Source organism: Gorilla gorilla, chromosome 14, assembly GCF_029281585.2.
Source record: "Gorilla gorilla gorilla isolate KB3781 chromosome 14, NHGRI_mGorGor1-v2.1_pri, whole genome shotgun sequence".
Lineage (NCBI taxonomy): Eukaryota > Metazoa > Chordata > Mammalia > Primates > Hominidae > Gorilla > Gorilla gorilla.
This window is the reverse complement of record NC_073238.2, coordinates 35,152,534-35,175,829: the sequence shown is the minus strand read 5'-3', so window position 1 is coordinate 35,175,829 and position 23,296 is coordinate 35,152,534. Positions and strand designations below refer to the sequence as shown.

The following is a 23,296-nucleotide window of genomic DNA, read 5'->3' as shown; positions in this document are numbered from 1 at the left end:
CTCCTCACTCATTGGAGCTCCATGCTGTGTCAGGCAAGGCCTGCCAAGAAACACTCAAAGGTGTAATTGAAGAGAGTTAATGAAGATAACTATTGACAGAGGCTTGGGGAGGGGTAAGATGTAAGGGAACCACAAAGGATGGTAAAGCCATTCTCAGGGCCTGCAAGGGCAGGGCGGGATAGTGGAGAATTGGAGAGAGCTGTAGTTGTAGGGGAGAGCAGCCTTAGGGAGCTGTGGCTTTTGGTGGGAAAAAGGAAGCACTGGGACAGAGTGAGGAAGCCTGAGTCATGTGGTGTCTAGAGGTCAGCCTCTCGGGGCTCTGAGTACAGCAGAGCATGGATGGTCCCTTTGTTCTCCTACACTCCCTGCCTTTTTTTTTCTTTTTTTTTTTTGAGACTGAGTTTTGCTCTTTTGCCCAGGCTGGAGTGCAGTGGCTCCATCTCGGCTCACTGCAACCTCTGCCCTACTGGTTCAAGCGATTCTCCTGCCTCAGACTCTGGAGTAGCTGGATTATAGGTGCCCACCACCACACCTGGCTAATTTTTGTATTTTTAGTAGAGATGGGATTTTGCCATGTTGGCCAGGCTGGTCCCAAACTCCTGACCCCAGGTGATCCACCCACCTCGGCCTCCCGAAGGGCTAGGATTACAAGCATGAGCCACTGCGCCTGGCCAATTCTCCTAGACTCTTTATGATGTGGTTTGGATGTTTTGTCCTCTCCAAATCTCATATTGAAATGACTTCTGATGTTGGAGGTGGGCCTAGTAGGAGGTGTTTGGGTCATGAGGTGGATCCCTCATGAATGGCATGGTGCCTCCCTCTGAGTTCACTGGAGATCTGGTTTAAAAGAATGTGGCACCTCCCCCCACTTGCTTTCTTTCTTGCCATATGATATGCTGGCTCTCCCTTTGCCCTCTGCCGTGATTGAAAGCTCTTGGTCTCACCAGAAGCTGAGCAGATGTTGGTACCGTGTGTATGGCTTGCAGAAACATGAGCCAAATAAGCCTCTTTTCTTTATAAATTACCCAGTCTCAAGTATTCCTTTATAGTAATGTGAAGGGACTATCATGCTTCATGTTTGTGCCTTCCTATGTTTGTAATAATTTCCCATATCTGTCTTCAGTTTTCCCAATTTTCTTTTTTTTCTTTCTTTTTTTTTTTTTGAGACCGAGTCTTACTCTGTCGCCCAGACTGGAGTGCAGTGGTGTGATCTTGGCTCACTGCAACCTCTACCTTCCAGGTTCAAGCGATTCTCCTGCCTCAGCCTCCCAAGTAGCGAGGACTACGGGCATACACTACCATGCCCAGTTAATTTTTTTGTATTTTTAGTGAGACGGGGTTTCACCCTGTTGGCCAGACTGGTCTCAAACTCCTGACCTCAGGTAATCCACCCTCCTCAGCCTCCCAAAGTGCTGGGCTTACAGGTATGAGCTACTGTGCCCAACCCCTAATTTTTTCCCCGATGTGTCTAATCTGTTCTTTGATCTGTTTAGTGTGTTTTTAATGTATATTTTATTGAAGTATATTAACACAAGAAAATTCACAAATCTCAGGTGTCCAGTTTGATGATGATACGTGATTGTGTGTACCCCTGTAACTACCATCCAAACCAAACATAGTAAGTCTATTGATATTTATATTTCTTTTATTATATTGCTCATAAAAGTTTTCTTGTGATATCTTGCTTTTAAAAAAAATTATTGGCTGGATGCGGTGGCTCATGCCTGTAATTCCAGCACTTTGGGAGGCTGAGGCGGGGGGATCATGAGGTCAGGAGATTGAGGCCATCCTGGCTAACACAGTGAAACCCCGTCTCTACTAAAAATACCAAAAAAATTAGCTGGGTGTGGTGGCGGGTGCCTGTAGTCCCAGCTGCTCGGGAAGCTGAGGCAGGAGAATGGCATGAACCCGGGAGGTGGCGCTTGCAGTGAGCCGAAATTTTGCCACTGCACTCCAGCCTGGGCGACAGAGTGAGACTCTGTTTCAAAAAAAAAAATTATTGTAAAATTCAACATAAAATTTGCCATTCATATTGTTGTGTAACTATCACCAAAATTTATCACTATCTCCAGAACTTTTCCAAACTGGAACTAGATACCCATTAAATAGCAACTTCCCATTTCCTCCTGCCTCTAATCCCTGGTAACCATGATTCTACTTTCTATGAATTTGACTATTTTAACTACCTTATATAAGTGAGATCATACAGTATTTGTCCTTTTGTGTCTGGGTTATCTTACTTGGCATAATGTTTTCAAAGTTCATCCTTGTTGTAATATATCTTAGTACTTCATTCCTTTTTTTTTTTTTTTGGAGGCAGGGTCTTGCTCTGTTACCCAGGCTGGAGTGCAGTGGTGCAATCATGTCTTATTGCATCCTTGACCTCCCAGGCTCAAGTGATCCTCCCACTTCAGCCTGCCCAGTAGCTGGGACTACAGGTGCAAGCCACCAGGCCTGGCTAACTTTTGTATGTGTTCGTAGAGATGGAGTTTCACCATGTTTCCCAGGCTGGTCTGGAACCCCGGAACTCAAGCAATCCACCCACCTCAGCCTCCCAAAGTGCTGGGATTTCAGGTGTGAGCCACTGCCCCCTACCGCTTCATTCCTTTTTATTTCTGAATAATATTCCATTGTGTGAATATACCATGTTTTGTTTATCCATTCATTCTTTAGTGAACATTGGTACAGTCTATTAAAGCATTGCTTTCAGTTCTTTTGGATATATAGCTGGAAGTAGAATTACTGGCTTATATGATAGTTTTATCTTTGATTTTTTGAGGAACTGCCATACTATCTTCTAGTGGCTGTTCCTTTTTTTTTTTTTTCTTTTTTTTTTTTGAGACGGAGTCTCGCTCTTGTCGCCCAGGCTGGAGTGCAATGGCGCGATCTAGGCTCACCGCAACCTCTACCTACTGGGTTCAAGCAATTCTCCTGCCTCAGCTTCCCGAGTAGCTGGGATTACAGGCATGTGCCACCACGCCCGGCTAATTTTTGTATTTTTAGTAGAGACGGGGTTTCACCATCTTGGCCAGGCTGGTCTTGAACTCCTGACCTCGTGATCCACCTGCCTTTGCCTCCCAAAGTGCTGGGATTACAGGCATGAGCCACCACGCCCGTCTGTGGCTGTTCCTTTTTTTGTTTGGCTGTACCATTTCTACATTTCCACCAGCAGTGTACAAAGGTTCCAGTTTCTCCACATCCTCATCAACACTTGTTATTTTCTAATATGTCTGTTCTCATGGATGTGAGGTGATGTCTTGCAGTTTTGATTTGTATTTTCCTAATGATTTGGTATGTTGGGCATCTTTTCATGTGCTTCTTGGCTATTTATGTATCTTCTTTGGAGAAATGTCTGTTAACGTCCTTTTTGTATTTTTTAATCAGGTTATTTGGTTTTTTGTCATTGAGTTGTAGGAGTTCTTTATAGATTACAGATATTAATCTTCTATCAGATAAGTAAATGATTTATAGTATTTTCTCCCATTCTGTGGATTGCCTTTTCATTCTTTTGATAATGTCATTTGATGTACAGAAGTTTTAATTTTAGTGAAGTCTCCTTTTTACATTTTTGGTTCTTTTAAATATTTTATATTCTGTTTCCAACATTTCCAATATTTGTGAGTTTCGTTTGTCTGATTCTTTAATTTATTGTTCTGTAAACTTGTAGTGGCTTATTTCCTCGTGTGTTTAGTAAAATTTATATGTTAACTCTTGGAAATGTTTATGAAAAACTCTGAAGCCTGGATTCCTCCAAGTGCCTAGGTACATAGACAACACAGGACTACTTTAATTTTATTGGCTTCAAGTTTTTTGGACAACGTGGGTCCTGTCGTGATGGGCAAGAGACCTGTCATGGGCCTGCTTGTGGGTATTCATTGTCTGAAGTAATTTACGCTCTTCCATCTATTGTCAAGGTCCAGACCGGCAAGTTAATCCTTCCCTCCCTTCTCCCTTCTTTTTCTCTTCCCTGGTCCCCCTCCTTCCTGGTTTGTTTTGTTTGTTTTTTAAATAGTTTACCCTTGCACTGAGGATCCCAGCTTTATGTGGAGGGATATCTTGTTAGATCCCTACCTGAGATGGGCCCTGGCTTTAATCTCCTGTCTTCTTTACGCTAGGCAGCTGTCAAAATGGAAGTTCAGGGTCACTAGAGGTTGGCACATGTCTCCAGGGTAAACACATGAGTGCTTGCATTCATCTTTGGATCCCTGCGTTCACTTCTGTTTTAGCTTTTGATGATTCCTTAATTTCTTGTAAGCTCAGTGATGTACTTAAAATTTTTAAGAAATTTTGTCCACCATTTTTGTCTTGTTTTAGCAGAAGAGTTGTTTAAGGTCAGCTGTACTATCGAGAATAGAAGGCCCACTTATTTAAAGAAATGCAAGGTTTTAAATGGACAGAAAAATGCATACAGTAATATAAATTACATTCATATGCCTACCTCCTAGATTAGCAAATGTTCATATAGATGTTTTGCCTACAATCTTTTAAAAATATTAAGATATCACAGATATAATTGAAGCCCCCTTTGAGTCCCTGTAGACACTGTTCCCTGCCTTGTCCTCATTTTCCACGGAGGCCATCATGGCTTCACAGTTGCTTATCCTTCCTTCCGTGCTTTTATACTCTTCCCGCAAATGTAAATAACATACTATTGAGTTTTAAAAATTTTATATAAATGGTATATTGTACATGTCTTGTCATTTGCCATTTTCATTCAGAATAATTTTCAGGGTTTATCTAGGTTGGTAAATATAGCTCTAGTTCAATTTTTACTGGCTTTATAAACCAATGTATGACTATACTGCAATGTATTCTCTCTTGGTGGAAATTTAAATTGTTACTTCTTCTTTTTTTTTCTATTATAGTGTTGTAGGAACATCTTTGTGGCCTTTGTATGTATGTGGGAGAGGGGAGAAGTTCTCTGGGGAATAAATGTCTAGAAGGTGGTAGAAGTGGACTTGTGCATACCTTGCTGGTTGGGACTATCAACTTTTTCTAGATAAGTCTCAATTCTAAGTGATTGTTCCATTTTATATTACCATTAGCAGTTTATAATGATACCCCAAACTTCCCCAAACACTTGTTTGTTTTTTTTTGAGATGGCGTCTGGCTCTGTCACCCAGGCTGGAGTGCCGTGACGCAATCTTGGCTTCAATTGATTCTCCCAACTTAGCTTCTCCAGTAGCTGGGACTGCGGGTGCGTGCTACCACGACTGGCTAATTTTTGTATTTTTAGTAGAGACAGAGATTTGCCATGTTGCCCAGGCTGGTCTTGAGCTCCTGACCTCAAGCCATCTACCTGCCTTGGCCTCCCAAAGTGCTGGCATGAGCCACCATGCCCATCCCCAAACACTTGTTTTTGCACTTAATTTTTATCTAGCCAATGAGTCAGAAATGATAGTTCCTTGTTTTAATTTGCATTTCCATGTGTTACTAGTGAGGTTGAGTGTGTTGTCATGTTTAATATCCATTTTTACTTTCTACTCTGGATTGTCTAGCCTATTGTTCATTGGCAACATTTCTGTTGCATATTTGTTTGGATTAGGTTTGGCAGCATATAACAAAAAACTAAAATTACAGTGTTTTTTAAAAAGATAGGTTTAGTTTTTCTCACATAAAAAGTATGGAGATAGATAGATATATATGTATATGAATGGTTTAGTGGCTGTAGGATGTCATCAGGGGCTTACAATTCTTCTGTTTTTCTGTTTTACTATTCTTAGAGGATATCTTCAATCTTTTAAGTCTTCTCATGGTCCCAGATGATTAGTAGAACTACAGCTATCATGTCTACTTCTGGGGAACACGAAAGAAGAGTGTTTCTAGCTGAGTCATCTCCCTTTAGGGAATCCCACCTGAAACTTTGCTAATATCTTATTGGCCAGAACTTAATCCCATAGATCCTCCTAGCTAGAAATGGGTCCAGGAAATGTCATTTTAGGTGGGTGGGTGCATTGCTGCTGAGCAAATAAAATTAGGGTCTTGTTACTAAGGAAGGAGAGAAGAGTGAAGGCATAGTTGTCAGTTTCTGCTATAAGTTGTCTTTTACTTACTTTTGTGAATGTTGTTATGTTCTGGATATTAATCCTTTGTTAATTATATCCAGTGCAATTATTGCCTTCTTGAGAGGGGAAGCCAGCTGGACTTCCTGGGTCGAGTGGGGGCACTTGGGGATCTTTTCTGTGTCTAGCTGAAGGATTGTAAATGCACCAATCAGCACTCTGTGTCTAGCTAAAGGATTGTATATGCACCAATCAGCACTCTGTAAAATGGACCAATCAGCAGGATGTGGGCATGGACAAATAAGGGAATAAAAGCTGGCCACCCCAGCCAGCAGCGGCAACCTGCTCAGGTCCGCTTACACGATGTGGAAGTTTTGTTCTTTCTTTCTTCACAATATATCTTGCTGCTGCTCACTCTTTGGGTTCGCACCACCTTTAAGAGCTGGAACACTCACCCCGAGGACCAAGAACCCACCAGAAAGAATAAGTTCCGGACACATTCTCATCTGTGACTAGTCTTTCACTTTACTTAATGGTGCCTTTAAATTTAGGAGGTTATGATTTTAATATAGTTCAATTTACTAATTTTTAAAAAGAATTTTTGCTTTTTATTAAGAAATTCTTCCCTACTTTGACATCATACTTTCCTATGTTTTCTTCCTATTAAAGTTTTGCTTTTCATTTTTAAATCTTAAGTTCACCTGGAATTTATTATTATGTACAATATGAGTAACTGTCTACTTTTATGTTTTTCCTTAGAAATTGCCAGTTGTTCCAGCACTATTTAAACAGACTATACAGTCTATTTTTTTTCTCATTGATTTGTCATATGTCATAGGTTTGTTGCTGGGAATTTTCTCCATTCCATTGTTTTTTCTGCTCTAATACTGTTTTTCAAAATTACTATTATGTCTTCATACGTGTTTAGATTTAGTTGGGTATTACTCCCTTCTTATTCTTTTTTTTTTTTTTTTCCGAGATGGAGTTTTGCTTTCATTGTCCAGGCTAGAGTGCAATGGCGCAATCTTGGCTCACTGCAACCTCCGCCTTCCAGATTCAAGTGATTCTTCTGTCTCAGCCTCCCAACTAGCTGGGTTTACAGGCATGTGCCACCACCCAGCTATTTTTTTTTTTTTGTATTTGGTAGAGATGGGGTTTCACTATGTTGGTCAGGCTGGTGTCAAACTCCTGATCTCAGGTGATCCACCTGCCTCGGCCTCCCAAAGTGCTGGGATTACAGGCGTGAGCCACCGCACCCAGCCAAGAACAGAAGTTGATTTGGTTCATGGTTCTGGAGCTGGGAAGTCCAAGAGCATGGTGCCGGCATCTGATGAGGGCCTTCTAGCCGTGTTATCCTGTTACAGAAGGACAAGTGAGCATGAGCAAGAGAGAGAGAGAGAAAGAGAAATAGGGCCTAATTTAACCTTTTATCAGGACCCCACTCTTGAGTTAGTTGGCATTAGTCTATTAATAAGGGCCAAACCCTCATGACCTAATCACCTAATCGTGGCCCCATCTCCCAATACTGTTACAATGGCAATTAAATTTTAACATGGGTTTTGGCGAACAGATTTGAATCATAGCACCGTCTGTCCCTGTCAAAGATAAACAAGAAATTAAACCTAAGAAATCCTTAAATGAGCTCTATGATATGAGTTGAACATGTGTTCTTTTCTAGTTTTGTAGCTTTTTTCATATCTACCAGTAATGCCAGATTTTCAGTTTGACTTTAATATTCTCACATTTTCGTGTTTTTTAATGGTCCTATAAATGATATGTATAGTAAGCCAAGAATATTATTCAGATTTCTCTACTAGGTATCTGAGAGATGTTAGTCTACCCAACTGTGTGTCGCCAGCAATAATACTTAAGGAGGTTCAAAGCATGGGCTTTAATGTCGTGCAGACCTAAGGTCAAATTCTGGTTATGATACTTACTGACTTTGTCATCTTGGGCATGCAACAATTTCTGAATCCTGTTTTCTCCAGATGTAAAAGAGGGGAAATAATTCCTACAGAGATGTTTTGGGGATTAAATGAGATAATGCATGTAAAGTATTTAGCCCTCTGCCTGGCAAATAAGTAGTAGATGTTGTTGTTAATAGTAGTAAAAAAGTTACAATTTTACAATTATTGCTGCCCAGGGAAAAGAAGAGTCTAAAGGTCCTGTAGAAAATTAGCTGGGCATGGTGGTGCATGCCTGTAGTCCCAGCTACTGGACGAGCTGAGGCATGAGAATTGCTTGAATCTGGGAGGCGGAGGTTGCAGTGAACCGAGATTGTGCCACTGCACTCCAGCCTGGGTAACAGAGTGACTCTGTCTCAAAAAAAGAAAGGTGCTGTGGGATTTGTAGGATTTGACAGTTGGGATTCCTGACTTTTTTGAGGAAAGGATTAGTAACACGATAGAGGAAGAAGCCAAAATGAGTCAGTGCAGGCAGAAATTATAGACTCATGAATTATTTATGTGACTGTTTAGTGCCTGTGTTTCCTAATAGAATTCCATAAGGACAGGGCTTTTTCCCTTCCTTTAGTATCCCTAGTTTCTGGCATGGTGCTTGGCATATAGTCAGCCCTGAAAAATACTCTTTGAATAGAAACCATTTAGATATTTTGGTGTCTCTCTGTCTCTCCTTGAAATATGTCAGTTAATCTATTCATTAGTAAGTAATCTTTAGAGTTCTAATTTTGGATGCCCCTAGAACACTGATGGTGTTCTTCAGGAGATTTTGTGAACTGAAGGCAACTGAGCTGGGCTTGGAGGGTCATGCTGAGGGTTGGGGCTAGAAACCCCAGTCTACTGAGTTAGGAATTTGTGAGCTCCAACTCTGGAAACAAATCTCAGTTTTTTCCCATCCTTGTTTTTTTTTTTTTTTTTTTTTTTGAAGATCCTTGGAATGGTCACGGGTCTCTACTACCACCTCCTATTGCTTCCAATCCTTCTGATTTATGGGATTCCATCTCTGAAGTGTGAAGCCTTTTTAAGCTTTTACTGTAGTGGCAATGATGAGAACGTAAACAGGGAATTCAAAAAGCCCCCTTATTACTCTTTGTTTACTGAAGCTTCACAGGCTATGCAAAACACTTTAATGTCTGTATTGGGTCCTGGAGGAAAACTTTTAGGGAAGATTTTTTTCTTTTCTACCAGACAACCTTAAGAATGATGAGTCTTACATAAATTTGAGCTATGTAAGTGTAGTTTCTGTTAAGAGATAAGACCCTGGAGTCATACTACCTGGGTTTAATTTTCAGCTCTGCTTCTTACTAATAGTGTGACATTGGGCAAATTACTTATTCTTTACATACCTCAGTTTCCTCATCTGTAAAATGGGGATAATAATATTTCCTCATTATTGAAATGAGGAAAATGAGAGTTGTTAGGATTAGTGAGATTACCTTCCAACTTCCCTCCTCCTTCCTGTCTTTCTTCTTTCTTTTCGTGTGTATGTATCTATCTAAAATAATGCCTCGTATCCTAAATGCTCAATAAATGTTAGTTGCTATTAAATGCCTCTCTCTTTTGTATGTGGTAGGCCCTAGGAATTTAGAGAGAAATAAAGTCACTGGTGTCAGAGAAATAATAAAAGGAAGGGTAGGAGGCAGCAAATAAAGGTTTGTAGTCCGTTATGCTAAGTTGGGTAATAGAGATGGACAAGCAATGTGTTATGTGAGATGAAATAGAGATGTTAGTTGTGCTTGGACAACTGGGGAAAGGTGAGTGAAGGTTGATGAAGGAAGGAGAGACGGAAGCAGATTTTTGAAGGATAACTTAAGATTTTTGAAGGGTAAGGAGTTTGATAGTGGGGAGTTTTATGGGTCAGTACCACTTGGGGAACTTGGAGGGAAAAATGTGTATTTTTGGTTTTGACTCCCAGCCTGTTGAATCTTTTGGGGTTGGAAATCTATTTGCCAGTTTTAAAAGGTTTCCCGGACTGTCTGGTGCAGATAGCTTGCCATTTGGAAACCATTGCCAAGTAGATTTCAAGAAGGAATTTAAAATTTTGGTTGTAGAAAAACTAAAGTGACTACCATCCTGCCATTTAATATATTGACTTGATAATTTTATTGTTTGTATGATAATATTTAACCAGGTGGTTAATATAAATCAACTTTTAGATTATACTTTACTATTTCTAAAATCTGACATAAATAGAATATCATCTTCATTATATTAATATATTCAGACCTGTTCTTTCTAGTAGATTAAGTATATGTGGATATGAGGATGTCTTTTGGATTAACTTTAGACAATTTTTGTTTGTAGAATAACTAGCATATTAATTTGCACAATTATGGATATGTTGTGCTTTTCAAGGATGATAAGAAAGAATGTATGATCCAGAAATTGCTCGAGGAAATCATAGATTCGTATTTGTAGCAGTATAACATGGGTAGTAGTGTTTACTCTATGCCATACACAGAGTCAGTAATGTCAGCAGACTTTGGGATTTTGTAATCCAGAGTGCTGGGATTACAGGCATGAGCCATGGTGTCTACCCTCTACAAAAATTTAAAAATTAGCCCTGTGTGGTGGCATGCCCCTGTAGTCCCGGTTACAGAAGAGGCAAAGGCGGGAGGATCCCTTGAGCCCAAGAGTTTGAGGTTACAGTGAACTATGATCATGCCACTGCACTCCAGCCTGGATGACAGAGTGACACTCTGTTTTAAAAAACAAAACAAAAAAGACTGGGCACGGTGGCTCATGCCTGTGATCCCAGCACTTTGGGAGGCCGAGGCGGAGGTTGCAGTGAGCTGAGATCATGCCCCTGCATTCCAGCATGGGCAACAGAGTGAGATTCCGTCTCAGGAAAACAAAACAAAGCAATAAAACAAAAACCCCACAAACTCATCTTGTTGAACTAGAAAAGGTGGTGGGAATAAAAAAATTTGAAAATTGGCCGGGCACGATGGCTTACACCCATAATCCTAGCACTTTGGGAGGCCAAGGCAGGCAGATCACTGAGGTACAGGAGTTGGAGGCCAGCCTGGGCAGCATAGTGAGACCCCATCTCTACAAAAAATACAAAAATTAGCTGGGCTTGGCGCATGCCTGTAGTCCCAGCTACTGAGGAGACTGAGGCAGGAGGATTACTTGAGCCCTGGAGGTTGAGGCTGCAGTGAGCTGTGATCATGCTACTGTACTCCAGTCTGGGCAACAGAGTGAGGCTGTCTCCAAAACAGACAAAAAACACAAAAAGCAAACAAAATAATTTGAAAATGGAAAGACAAAAATACTTCTAGAATATAGTTTGCTGTTCAGTTTTTTTTTTTTTTTTTGAGGCAGAGTCTTACTCTGTCACCTAGGCTCTAGTGCAGTGGCGCGATCTTGACTCACTGCAACCTCTGCCTCCTGCGTTCAAGCGATTTTCTTGCCTCAGCCTCCCTAGTAGCTGGGATTACAGGCTCCTGCCACTGAGCCCGACTCATTTTTGTATTTTTAGTACAGATGGGGTTTCACCATGTTGGCCAGGCAGGTGATCTACCCGCCTCGATCTCCCAAAGTGTTGGGATTACGGGCATGAGCCACCGCACCCAGCCCTCACAGTTTTATTAGTAAATTTTTTTTTTTTTAAATTGAGATGGAGTCTGGCTTTGTTGTCCAGGCTGGAGTGCAGCAGCGGGATCTCAGCTCACTGCAACCTCTGCTGCCTGGGTTCAAGTGATTCTCGTGCTTCACCCTCCTAAGTAGCTGGGATTTACAGGTGTGCACCACCATGCCTGGCTAATTTTTTTGTATTTTTAGTAGAGACAGGGTTTCACCATGTTGGCCAGGCTGGTCTCGAACTCCGGACCCCAGGTGACCTGTACTCTTCGGCCTTCCAAAGTGCTGGAATTACAGGTGTGAGCCACCACGCTCAAAATTCTTTTTAAAGAAGTGTTAAAGAATTTAACACAATTCTTTTTTTTTTTTTTTTTGAGACTCTTTCACCCAGGCTAGAGTGCAGTGGCGCCATATCAGCTCACTGCAACCTCTGCCTCCCGGGTTCAAGCGATTCTCATGCTTCTGCCTCTGAGTAGCTGGGAGGTGTGCACCACCACACCCGGCTAATATTTTCATATTTTTAGTAGAGACTGGGTTTCACCATGTTGCCCGGCTGGTCTCAAATTCCTGATCTCAAATTATCCTCCCGCCTTGGCCTCCCAAAGTGCTAGGATTACAGGCATGAGCAACTGGGACCAGCCAACACAGTTCTTTAATGGAAATATTTTCATTTTTATTTAGAGAACTGTAGAGGGTGCTATATGATTAGGAATAGTAGTCTGAACTGGCTTTAGCTAATTATAAGAATTCTCTGAAGCCAGAGATTCACAGTAGTTAATTTTTCCTGGGTGAATAACTTTTTTTTTTTATTATTTTGACTGAAATTAGTGACTAATGTTGCATAATTGATATAATTTATAATGAGTGTTGATCTAATATAATTGATTGTAACATTTTTCATCATCTAGATTATTTAATATAATTGAAATTATGAGTTGCCCTCTTTATTCAATGGTTTGAATAATAAAGGTTTATTTTCCTGCCATCTACCTCCAGCCCCGTTTCCCAAATTAAGTATTTGTAAGTCTTAATAGGTTAAAAGTTAACCAAACCATGTAACAGGAATGTACATTTTAGGTAGATCTGGCTCAGAAGATTATTATCTTTAGAAGAACGATTGTTACCCCAAAACGGTATTTAAAAACTTGGGCAGACTTTAGAAATTGTTTTTGTTAAGAGAGAAGTCTAGATTTTTTTGAGTGATTAATTTATTATTCAGAAATACATTTCATAAATTCCAAACTTTAACTGTGCCCAAATTTTTCTGGTTTGATAGTGATTTTAGAAAACTTGAGGTGAAATAATATTTGATCCTGTGTCTTAAGGGATTGCTTTTGGAAACTGATTTTTAGTAACTTGGATTCAGTATCCGCAGTATTGAAGAATTTTGAAGTTATTTGAACTAGGTCAAGTTAGTCCAAGTGGTATATTTTGGAATAAAAGGTGATAATAAGTCAACTAATTGTTAAACCCCCAAAAAAAGGCTAGATAAGTATCTGTTTTTCTAAAATGCAGGTTTTTTAAAAACCTTTAAAGGATTCTGACCCAAACCTTGCCAGGAATTTTTTCCTTTTTTCTGAAACCATGTTTTGAACATTTATTATCAAGTTTTATACTATAATTCCTTAAAAAATTAAGCAAGAATTTGTTCCTCTTGCCCCCCAAAAGTGAAGGCATTTTCTGTTCTTGTGGGTAAAAATATTGATATTGTTTAAGCTTTGTCATTAGATAAGCGTATCTGTTCTTGTTTTTAACTCTCAAGGCACCACCTTCCATGGTCAATAATGAACAACGCCAGCATGCAGAGCACATATTCTTATCATTTAGGAAATCAAAATCACCATTTGCAGTTTGCAAGCATATTTTGGGTAAGTATTCACTTAAAAAATATAAAGTATTTTGGCATAATCAGATCTGGGTTTGCTGTCTTAAACATTAGCTATTTTAAATTCCTTTTTAAAAACCTGGTTTGTGTAGTTACAATTATTTAAATTAATAATCATTCTACTGGAGTAGCTTTAAAGATATTCTGTGAAGCCAGACGGGAAACTTTGTTTTTACTTTGGATTTTTTCCCCCTAGATATAGTGTTCATAATTTGTTTTATTATTTACCATAACATGAAGGCTGTTAATAGTAAAGAGAAAAATTTAGTATTTTTTCAGTTTTCAAATGTCATTTATTACAGGGTATGTACTATAATATCTTTTAGCCCAGTCTTAGTTTTAAAATTGAGATTGTTTTTGGAGATTTCTACATTTTCTTTTAGTTGTTTTCCATAGTTTTTTTTTTTTTTTAACCATTTAGTTTGTACTCAGCTTGCTTAATGAATATCAGTCATTTCTGCATAGGGTATCACTGTATGTATCCTAAAATAAAGCACCGATTTTTACTTTTGTCAAATATGCTTTATGAGTATCTTATGTCTGACATGTACAGAAAAGATTTCTTCTAAAAGAATCACAAGAAATATAACTCTTATCCAAAGATGGCATTTTTTAAGAGTTGTATATGATGTGCCATCTGTCCCTTAGATATTTTTCAATAATAGTAAGAGAGACTTCATTGGTTATTGTTATTTTATAAGCTGATTACTGCTGGCTGATTTTTTTAGTGGGAGCCATCTTTTGTAAGGCTCTAGTAGGCTACTTGAGTCATCTGTGACCATAAAATTGGTTAGTTGAGTATTAGGAACTAGAACATCTGACTTTTATTCTTGTGCTTTTAGTAAGGCTTATCTATAGCTACCAATAGGCTGGTGTCCAGATAGAAATAAACTACCAATTAAAGTTATGTGTTAAAAATGCTTTACATATAAGGACTTATGGAAGAGAGTTGTTCGATTGTAGTGGAAAGAGTGCTGATGTAGCAACTATGACATCTAGGTGCCAGTGGTGCACCTTGAGGAAGTCAGTTCACCTCCCTGGGCCTCTTTTTCATCTGCCTTATGGCAATAACGATACCATTTGCCTTAATGGATTTGCTATCTTAAATTGTTTCGTGAGGTGAAAATGTAATTACTTTTCATTATGTAAAAGCACTTTGTGAACAGTGAGGTAAATGTCATGGCCATATACTTGATTTTAAACAGCTTTTAAAAAATGTAACCGGCTTTAAAAATGCTGTGTTCTGTGTTTGCAAGGAACTAGCAGCAGTGGTGAAGGTGGCTCTGTCTCGTTTAGGAGTTAGGTCTTAGCAGAGGAACAGGTTCAACAACTACCTTTTAAATTCTCACTGAAGCCATTTTAATTAATTTACTTATTTCAGTGGTCAGCTTTTATAATTGTGTGGATTCGTTTCTGGCACTAAGAAGATTTAACGTATACATGTGGAGGATATTTAACTCAATGTTAAAGTAAGCAAAACTAAACGGCATAAAGAGTTTAAGGGAGCATTAACTCATCCTTACTGCCTTGAAATTGTTCAGCATTAATAGATTTAGAAAACCGTTGTGTTAAACTATTAACCTAAAATAATTTGAGTCTGGTTTTCATGGCATACGCCTTAACGACATTGACTAGGATTCCATCAGTGTTTCATCTGACTTTCTATTGGAATTCAGTGTCATTGTACACTAGTTGGGAAATAGTTGATCTAACTTACAAGTATTTTATTAGAGTGTATTTGTTTATACCATTCTTTCCTTTTTAGAATATGTATATTTTATGAAGTATTGTTGCTTTGTTATGATTGAGCTTGTTTTGGAATACTTTTGTTTTCCTGATAAAATTTTCTAAAGAGTAGTATTGCTAGTTCCGGCCATGCTTTTAAAATGAGTTTGGGTTTTGAGACACTGACTATTTAAAAGGTGGAGTGCATGTATTACAAGCATAATCATTAATGTACTGCAAAGCCCTGTGTTACATTAATGTTTACATCTAAACTTCACAGAAAATCTTTTCACTCCTTATTCAGTTGCCACCAGCACAGAAGGGTAAATTCCTCTAAGAAGACTTCTCATACAAGTGGCAGTCAATCGCAGTTCAGAATTTTCACATTCTTGTTTAGGGATTATGTGTCATTTTTATAGAAGGTCTGGGTAATATATTCTACTAAAGGGGAGACTTTCTTTGATGCTTCCCTTTTCTGGCCTCTTAAAATTCTTCCTTCTCACTTCTAACTTGAGTTTTATATGTTGCTCATTTTTCCTCATTTCTATCTCTTCTTATCCTTTTGTTTTCATTCTAGTTTTTATTTTCTTTGCTCTTTTCTGTGTGTGTGTGTGGTGTATGTATCTGTGCATGCATGTGGCATGCTTGTGCATTTTGTCAGAAGAGCACTTTTAGACTTCTTCACTTCAGAAGTCTTTGGCACTTAGTAATTTAAATTTTTTTAGGATCAAATGTTCCTTTAAAAAAACAAGTGAGTTCTGTTCTTGTTAAGGAAATAATCAAGAACTGTGAGGGATTGGTTTACTTCTTCTGGAGCTAACTTTGTGGCATTCTTTTGCTCTTTCTCAGGGAGAAATGGATTTCTTTCACTTCTGATCTCACAAGTGCCAAAACAAAACAAAATAGTAAACCACCAAAAAGTCAGTTAAACTAGTAAACTTTTACATCTCTGGAAAATTGTTTCCTTAGTAGTGTTGTCAGTCATTGGGAATTAATAAATCATCTTCTATCTGAGACTTTTTGTCATTAGTTGGTGGGCATAGGTATCACTGAGTCAAAGAGTAGACTTGGAGCTTATATTGCCTGTGCTTTGGACAGAAATACTTAAGGCCAGAGAGTTGATTGTAGTAGCTGTATATCTGTGGCTTCACTACCGGGGTTTTTTCTTTTTTAAAAAAACTTTTTGGTCAGAATGTAGTGCTTTTCCTGTATTATTAACTTTAACTTTTGTCTTCATGTTTCTGTTTAGTTTCAGATGGCTGACAAAATTCAAATGAATTTTATTTACATAATTATTATTAAAGAAAGTTACTGTGGTAGCAGATGAAAGCATTTTGCTAAAGTGACCTAAAATAATTTATTCTCTGGACAGTGTCCTAGTCAGTGGCAGATCTTCCCAGAAGTAGTTTAGAAATTCTAGATGAGGCCGGGTGTGGTGGCTCACACCTGTAATCCCAGCACTTTGGGAGACTGAGGTGGGTGGATCACCTGAGGTTGGGAGTTTGAGACCAACCTGACCAACATGGAAAAACCCTGTCTCTACTAAAAATACAAAATTAGCCGGTGTGGTGGCGCATGCCTGTATTCCCAGCTACTCGGGAGGCTGAGGCAGGAGAATCACTTGAACCCGGGAGGCAGAGGTTGTGGTGAGCCGAGATCGCGCCATTGCATTCTAGTCTCAGCAACAAGAGCAAAACTCCATCTCAAAAAAAAAAAAAAAATGCTAGATGAATTGTGAGTTCTTCATGAAAACCCTGTAGTTTCAGGCATCTTTATAACAGAGAGCGAAAGTAAAGCTCATATGTATTTGTGAAGTTCTAATTTCATACTGGTAGGCTTCGAGAGTACCTTCTAGCATCTCTTGCGTATTTCTACTATGTATAAGTTAAATTTATGACAGCTAATAATGGTTTTTATGAGAAAGGGTAATTTATTAGTTTAGGAAAATTTCTTTTTAAATTAGGAATTTGGCTTTTTTTTTTTTTTATTCCTCCATTCTTAGAGTCAGCTTCTTATGGGAGTAGTCATTTAGAGATCATCATTTAATACCATGCAGAGGTCTAAGAAAAAGAATTAAGAAACTTTTGTGTCTGAAAATTTTGAATATTCATCTTCTATAACTGCCCCCTCACATCCAACACCCACCCACCTCCAAAGGGCAGAAAAAGGCTTGGATGTAAAAACAAATAGTTAGAAATAGGAATGTTTCAGAGATCATTAACAATGAAAGTGCTTATTCGCTCTATCTTCAGTGGCATGTGTGTTTCAGGGTAAATTAGTATTGCTCAAGGAACATTTACCAGCCATGTGACCTCAGTTTCCTCTCTATCTCTTGGGGCATCCTTCAGCTCCTGTAAAATGGAGGAATTGATTTAGATGGTCTTCGGAGTTCTATAACTAAAATTCTGAGAGTACCTTAGATTTTGCTTCATTGTTGAAATCCATGGTTAAGGATTTCCGGTTTCTTGTCCTTAAAATTTTTACTATTGCAGTAGAAAATGAAGATAGGCAAACAAACATCATTTTCTTTAAGAAGAGGTTTATAATGAGAGATTATTTGAATTACCTTTATGAGACAGTACCATATTTCTCTTTAAGTGATCTAAATAGATGGAACTGGGTCCCTCTTTTTTTTTGTAACTCCTAGAGTTTTAAACACATCTTTTCTAATAGGTTCACATTTTTAGAAGCTATTCCTTTATTTTAATTATTTATTATATTTTAAAGTTTCTAAATTTGTATCAATTCTGATTAGCATCTCAATTAGAGTTCATGTTAAGATAGCATAGAATAATCAAAACTTTAAAAAAAGGTTCAAATTGGTTTCTCTTAGTGGTTTTGGTATGATCAAAACTCCTGTGTAGTAGTCTAATACGATAGGAATTTATATAGGGTACACCTTTTCTCATACATTTTTATAGCTAAATGTGTCAAGAACACTTGTAAGATTTTTAAATGACCTGAGCGTGAATAAGAGAGAAAATGGTGTGCTTGACTGTATATATCTTCATGCTCTTCTGATATATTCTTGAAGGTGCCAGTCTATGCCTAGAGATAATTTCTCATGGCTTTCAGATATGCATGGTCCAGTGATCTTGGCAAATAATCTGGAGTCTAATCATGAGCTTTTCATGGATTTCACATGATGGTTATTTTTTAGAGCCTCAGAAAATTTCTGCTTTTTCTTGACTTCATTTCAACTGTTTCTCCCTGTTGATAATGCTGTTTGGGAAACTGATTGTAGTGGTATTGGTGAATAAAGGAAAAAATAGAAAATTAATATAAAACATTTTTAAAGTGTGTTAATTTTCTATTTTTTCTCCCCTGATTTAGATTTTAGATCAGATACTATAACTTGCTAGCTAAGGCTGGGTCTTTCTAAGTGTAGCTTTGGGATTTTACTCAGTTTGATCAGTACTGCAATCAGAAAACTCACAAGCACTTCTCACCTTGTGTAAATGTGACTTATATTGTTTTTTATACTTTGAGAAAGAAGACCTAAACATGATTGTTTTTATTTCTGAACTTGCTATTGGAGATGGGTCATCCTGCTGAAAGCTTAATACTTAAAAATGAAATATTTTAACAGCATGGCTCATCACAGGTAGTAATGTTCAATGACTAGTTTATTAAAATGTTTTTCAGATACAAAGTTCTGTTTTGCACAGGGTGAGAATCTTAGGAAATTTTCTGATTGCTTTATATTTTTATTTTTATTTTTTTTAAAGCTGTGTTATTTTTTAGTTCTTCATGCTTTGGAAGTAACAGTTGAAGAGAGGTGAGGAAAGTTTGTGAAAATTGTGATCGGTGATTAGCTGCCACCTGCCTGAGGTGTCTTCTGAGAGGAACTAACCTCTTTGTGGTGCTAGAGCAAGGTCACTGGATAAAAAAAAGAACAGGTAACCATCTTATTCCTTGTCTGAAAAGTTCTGTTTTAAAATTAATAAATGCAAAATGTTCAAGGTAAAATGAATTATTGTTTAAATAAAGTTTTTAATTTTCTCCTCAGAAACTAGTAAAGTGGACTATGTCCTTTTTCAAGCTGCCACAGCCATAATGGAAGCAGTTGTCCGAGAGTGGATTCTCTTGGAAAAAGGTAGCATTGAGTCTCTGCGAACATTCCTTTTAACCTATGTCTTACAAAGGCCCAAGTAAGTACATGGAGGGGGACTGCTGAAATACTTTTGCTGAGCTTATGTGTGTCTTTTTAGAGCTTTTTTTGTTTGCATTTTAAAAACTTCTGGGTGGGTATAGTGACTCACACCTATAATCTCCACTTTGGGAGGCTGAGAGGGAGGATCTCCTTGAGCCCAGGAGTTTGAGATCAGTCTGGGCAACATAGTGAGACCCCGTCTCTACTAAGTACAAAAAAAGAAAAAAAATTTAAAAAGCTATAGATGTTTAAGGTCAAGTTCTGTGTGGGGCTCATATTTTAAACACTTGTATACACATGATTGTAGGTAGTTTTGGTGCTTAATGAAATAATACCTTTTATTTAAGCTTTTGGTACTATGTTTTGTTTCTTTGAAAAGGTTGTGTTGGATATTAGTTTTTTGTTGTTGTTGTTGAGTTGTGAAGAACTTAGTTATAAATAAAAGTTGACCTTAGATTAGATGAAGAACCTTTATATTTACTTGTTCTTTTGATGCTTAGTAGAGGTGAAAAATGCTAAGTATTGATATAACACAGGTGAGTATCCTAAAACGGGGGAGAGGGAAGAAGCTAAGTACCACTAACAAATCAAATGTTACATATATGTGTACATAGAAATGTGCATAGAGGGCCGGGCGTGGTGACTCACACCTGTAATCCCAGCACTTTGGGAGGCCAAGCCAGGGAGATCACGAGGTCAAGAGATCAAGACGATCCTGGCAGATATGCAGAAACCCCGTCTCTACTAAAAATACAAAAATTAGCTGGGTGTGGTGGCACACGCCTCTAGTCCCAGCTGCTCGGGAGTCTGAGGCAAGAGAATTGCTTTAACCTGGGAGGCAGAGGTTGCAGTGAGCCGAGATCATTGCATCACTGCACTCCAGCCTGGTGACAGAGCAAGACTCCTTCTCAAAAAAAAAAAAAAAAAAAAAAAAAAAGAGAAATGTGCATAGAAGAGGTTCTATTAAGAAGTTCCAAAATCTTTAAGTAGCTTCCATTGAAAATAGGATGAGTTTTGAGGAATGAGGTGAAAGTAAATTTTCTTTTTATACATATCTGTATTGCTTAAACATTTTACAAAATTATGTACATTTATTTCTTGTATGATTAAAAAAAATGTATGAGGCCTGATGTGGTGGCTCATGCCTATAATTCCAGCACTTTGGGAGGCTGAGGTGGGTGGCTCACTTGAGGTCAAGGGTTCAAGACCAGCCTGGCCAACATGGTGAAACCCCATCTCTACTAAAAATACAAAAATTAGTCGGGCGTGGTAGTGCATGCCTGTAGTCCCAGCTACTTGGGAGGCTGAATCAGGAGAATTACTCAAACCTGGGAGGCAGAGGTTGTGGTGAGCCAAGATCGAGCAACTGCACTCCAGCCTAGGTGGCAGAGTGGGACTCTGTCTCAAACAAAAAAAAAACAAAAAAACAAAAAAAAAAAAAAAGAGGAAAACTATCAGCTACATAACTTTTGATTTACTATTTACCTTTTTTTGTTAAGTTCCCCAAAGACCATGTTTTCTTTTAAGAATAGACAATGCACTTGTATGTTTACTGTTTGTGCAATTGAATACTTTAGATGTTCATTTCCAAAGTCATTAAAGAAAAAGTTTTGTTATGTAATCAGAAATGTGTGTGCTTAGGAATGGTGATTAATGGCAATAAACATACACATAAAATTTTAATTTTAGAGCATACTGTCATGCATTTGTTTCTGTTGACTGTACCCTGGCAGTCTGAGTTAATAATATTTAATAATACTGACATGACTTTAGCACTTTGTTAACTGCTAACTGCCTTACATACAAAAAAAAAAAAAAAACAGGAGAGAACAAAGGCGAAGGTTCTGTAGCCTATTAGTGTTGCAGGTTTAGTGGATAATGTGTCCTGTAGATAAGTGGATATACATGTTTGTGAGGAGGACATGGCTAGTTTTTTCCTGGTTTTCATAGAATAAGGAAGTCTTGTCCCTGGTTTGAAACCTTTCTTTTCTCTGTCATGCTGGATTGATTGATTGGTTTTTGTTTGTTGGGTCCATTTGGATGTGATACTAGTTTGCTCTTTTGTTGTTTTTATTTGACCATATTTGCTAGACCTGACAGGACTGTTTGTCTTTTGACCCTTCTGTACGTAAAGAAAGGTAAGTACAGGTGAGTAGAGGTCTTGACAATGTCAGCAAGTGCTTGTTCCATTATTTTGTTCGTTGTTTTGCACACAATGTAATTCAGACACATCAAAATTTATATTATCAATTGCAACCATGGAAGAGGTATGTGTTTTGTTGAATTCTAAAATGATATTTGTTTTGGTATTTTTCTTTACCCTACGAAAATATTTTGAAATCAATTATGATAGTGTGCTTGTTGTTGAACACAAGTTGAGAAAACCTTCATATTTATTTATATTTATGTAATAAAAGAAAATAAGCCCTAGGGCCTCTGTGTTTATAGAAGTTTATATGTGGGAAGGTTAAAAAAATTGTTTTTGGCCTCCAGGCCTAAAATGTTAGCGTTTTCTGAAGAGCAGTCTATTTATGTGACCTTGGGAAACTAACATAAAGTCTCTTTAATATTCTGTTTTACCTGTAGATCAGGGACTTGGTACCCATCTCATATGGTTGGTGTCAGGATTAGATGAGATTGTTCTGAGCACAGTGCCTGGTGGGGAGTAAAAGCTTTGGCCGCTGCAGCTGTCATCATCTGGACCAGACTACCTTACGGAGTCAGGGCCAGCAGGGGAGCTTCAGGTCAACTAGAGCGGTTCTTTTTTGTGGAGCTGTTTAGTTGTCATAGCCTTTTCTCCCCCTTGTCCCCATTCCCCAACCTGAGAACCACTGAACTCTGGAGACCTTGGTAGACTTAAATGTGTAGCAAATTTTCATTATGTATATGTGTCTGGTCTCTTATATTATCCAAAATAATCTCATTCTTTTTTTTTCCTTTTTATTTGTTCTTTTTTTTTTCAATTTTTTTTGAGACAGAGCCTTGCTCTGTTGCCAGGCTGGAGTGCAGTGGCGTGATCTCTGCTCACTGCAACATCTGCCTCCTGGGTTCATGCGATTCTCCTGCCCCAGCCTCCCGAGTAGCTGGGACTAGAGGTGCGTGCCACCACACCCAGCTAATTTTTGTATTTTTTTTGGTTTGTTTTTTGAGACGGAGTCTCGGTCTGTCATACAGGCTGGAGTGCAGTGGCGTGATCTCCGCTCACTGAAAGCTCCGCCTGCTGGGTTTACGCCATTCTCCTGCCTCAGCCTCCCGAGTAGCTGGGACTACAGGTGCCCACCATCACGCCTGGCTAATTTTTTATATTTTTAGTAGAGACAGGGTTTCACTGTGTTAGCCAGGATGGTCTCCATTTCCTGACCTCGTGATCCGCCCGCTTCAGCCTCCCAAAGTGCTGGGATTACAGATATGAGCCACCATGCCTGGCCTAATTTTTGTATTTTTAGTAGAGATGGTTTCAGCATGTTGGCCAGGATGGTCTTGATCTCTTGATCTCATGATCTTCCCATCTCGGCCTCCCAAAGTGCTGGGATTACAGGTGTGAGCCACCGTGCCCAGCCTCCTTTTCAGTTTTTTAAATTGAGACAGGGTCTTGCTGTGTTGCCCAGGCTGGTCTCTAACTCCTAAGCTCAAACAGTCCTCCTGCCTCAGTACCCCAAAGGGCTGGGATTGCAGGAATGAACCACTATACCTGGCCCAATTAATCTCATTTTAAAATCATTTTGATAATTTAGAAGCTAAAGTAATTAGTTTGATTGTAGAGTTGATTGTAGGGTTCCACATTGAAATAGCTCACATATATATATATATACACACACACACATATATATATATATTTTTTAATTTTTTCTTTTTTTCTTTTTTCTTGAGACGAAGTCTTGCTCTGTCACCCAGGCTAGAGTGCAATGGCGCAATCTTGGCTCACTGCAACCTCCGCCTCCTGTGTTCCAGCGATTCTACTGCCTCAGCCTCTGGAGTAGCTGGGATTACA

General features: G+C 38.6%; 1 protein-coding gene across 6 annotated transcripts in view; it reads left to right on the top strand.

Annotated features, from left to right (window-relative positions):
* Positions 1 to 23,296, top strand: part of XPO4 (exportin 4) — a 125,194-nt gene that overhangs the window by 19,583 nt on the left and 82,315 nt on the right. For 2 of the 6 annotated variants that reach the window (XM_055360123.2, XM_055360120.2), the window contains exons 2-3: positions 13,305 to 13,410; positions 19,162 to 19,303. In XM_055360123.2, the coding sequence (XP_055216098.1) occupies positions 13,305 to 13,410; positions 19,162 to 19,303 (248 nt within the window). Of the gene's footprint in view, positions 1 to 1,553; positions 1,619 to 13,304; positions 13,411 to 18,880; positions 19,052 to 19,161; positions 19,304 to 23,296 lie in introns of those variants that run through there. The other 4 variants (XM_055360121.2, XM_055360122.2, XM_063697181.1 and 1 more) reach the window with 4 other exon arrangements.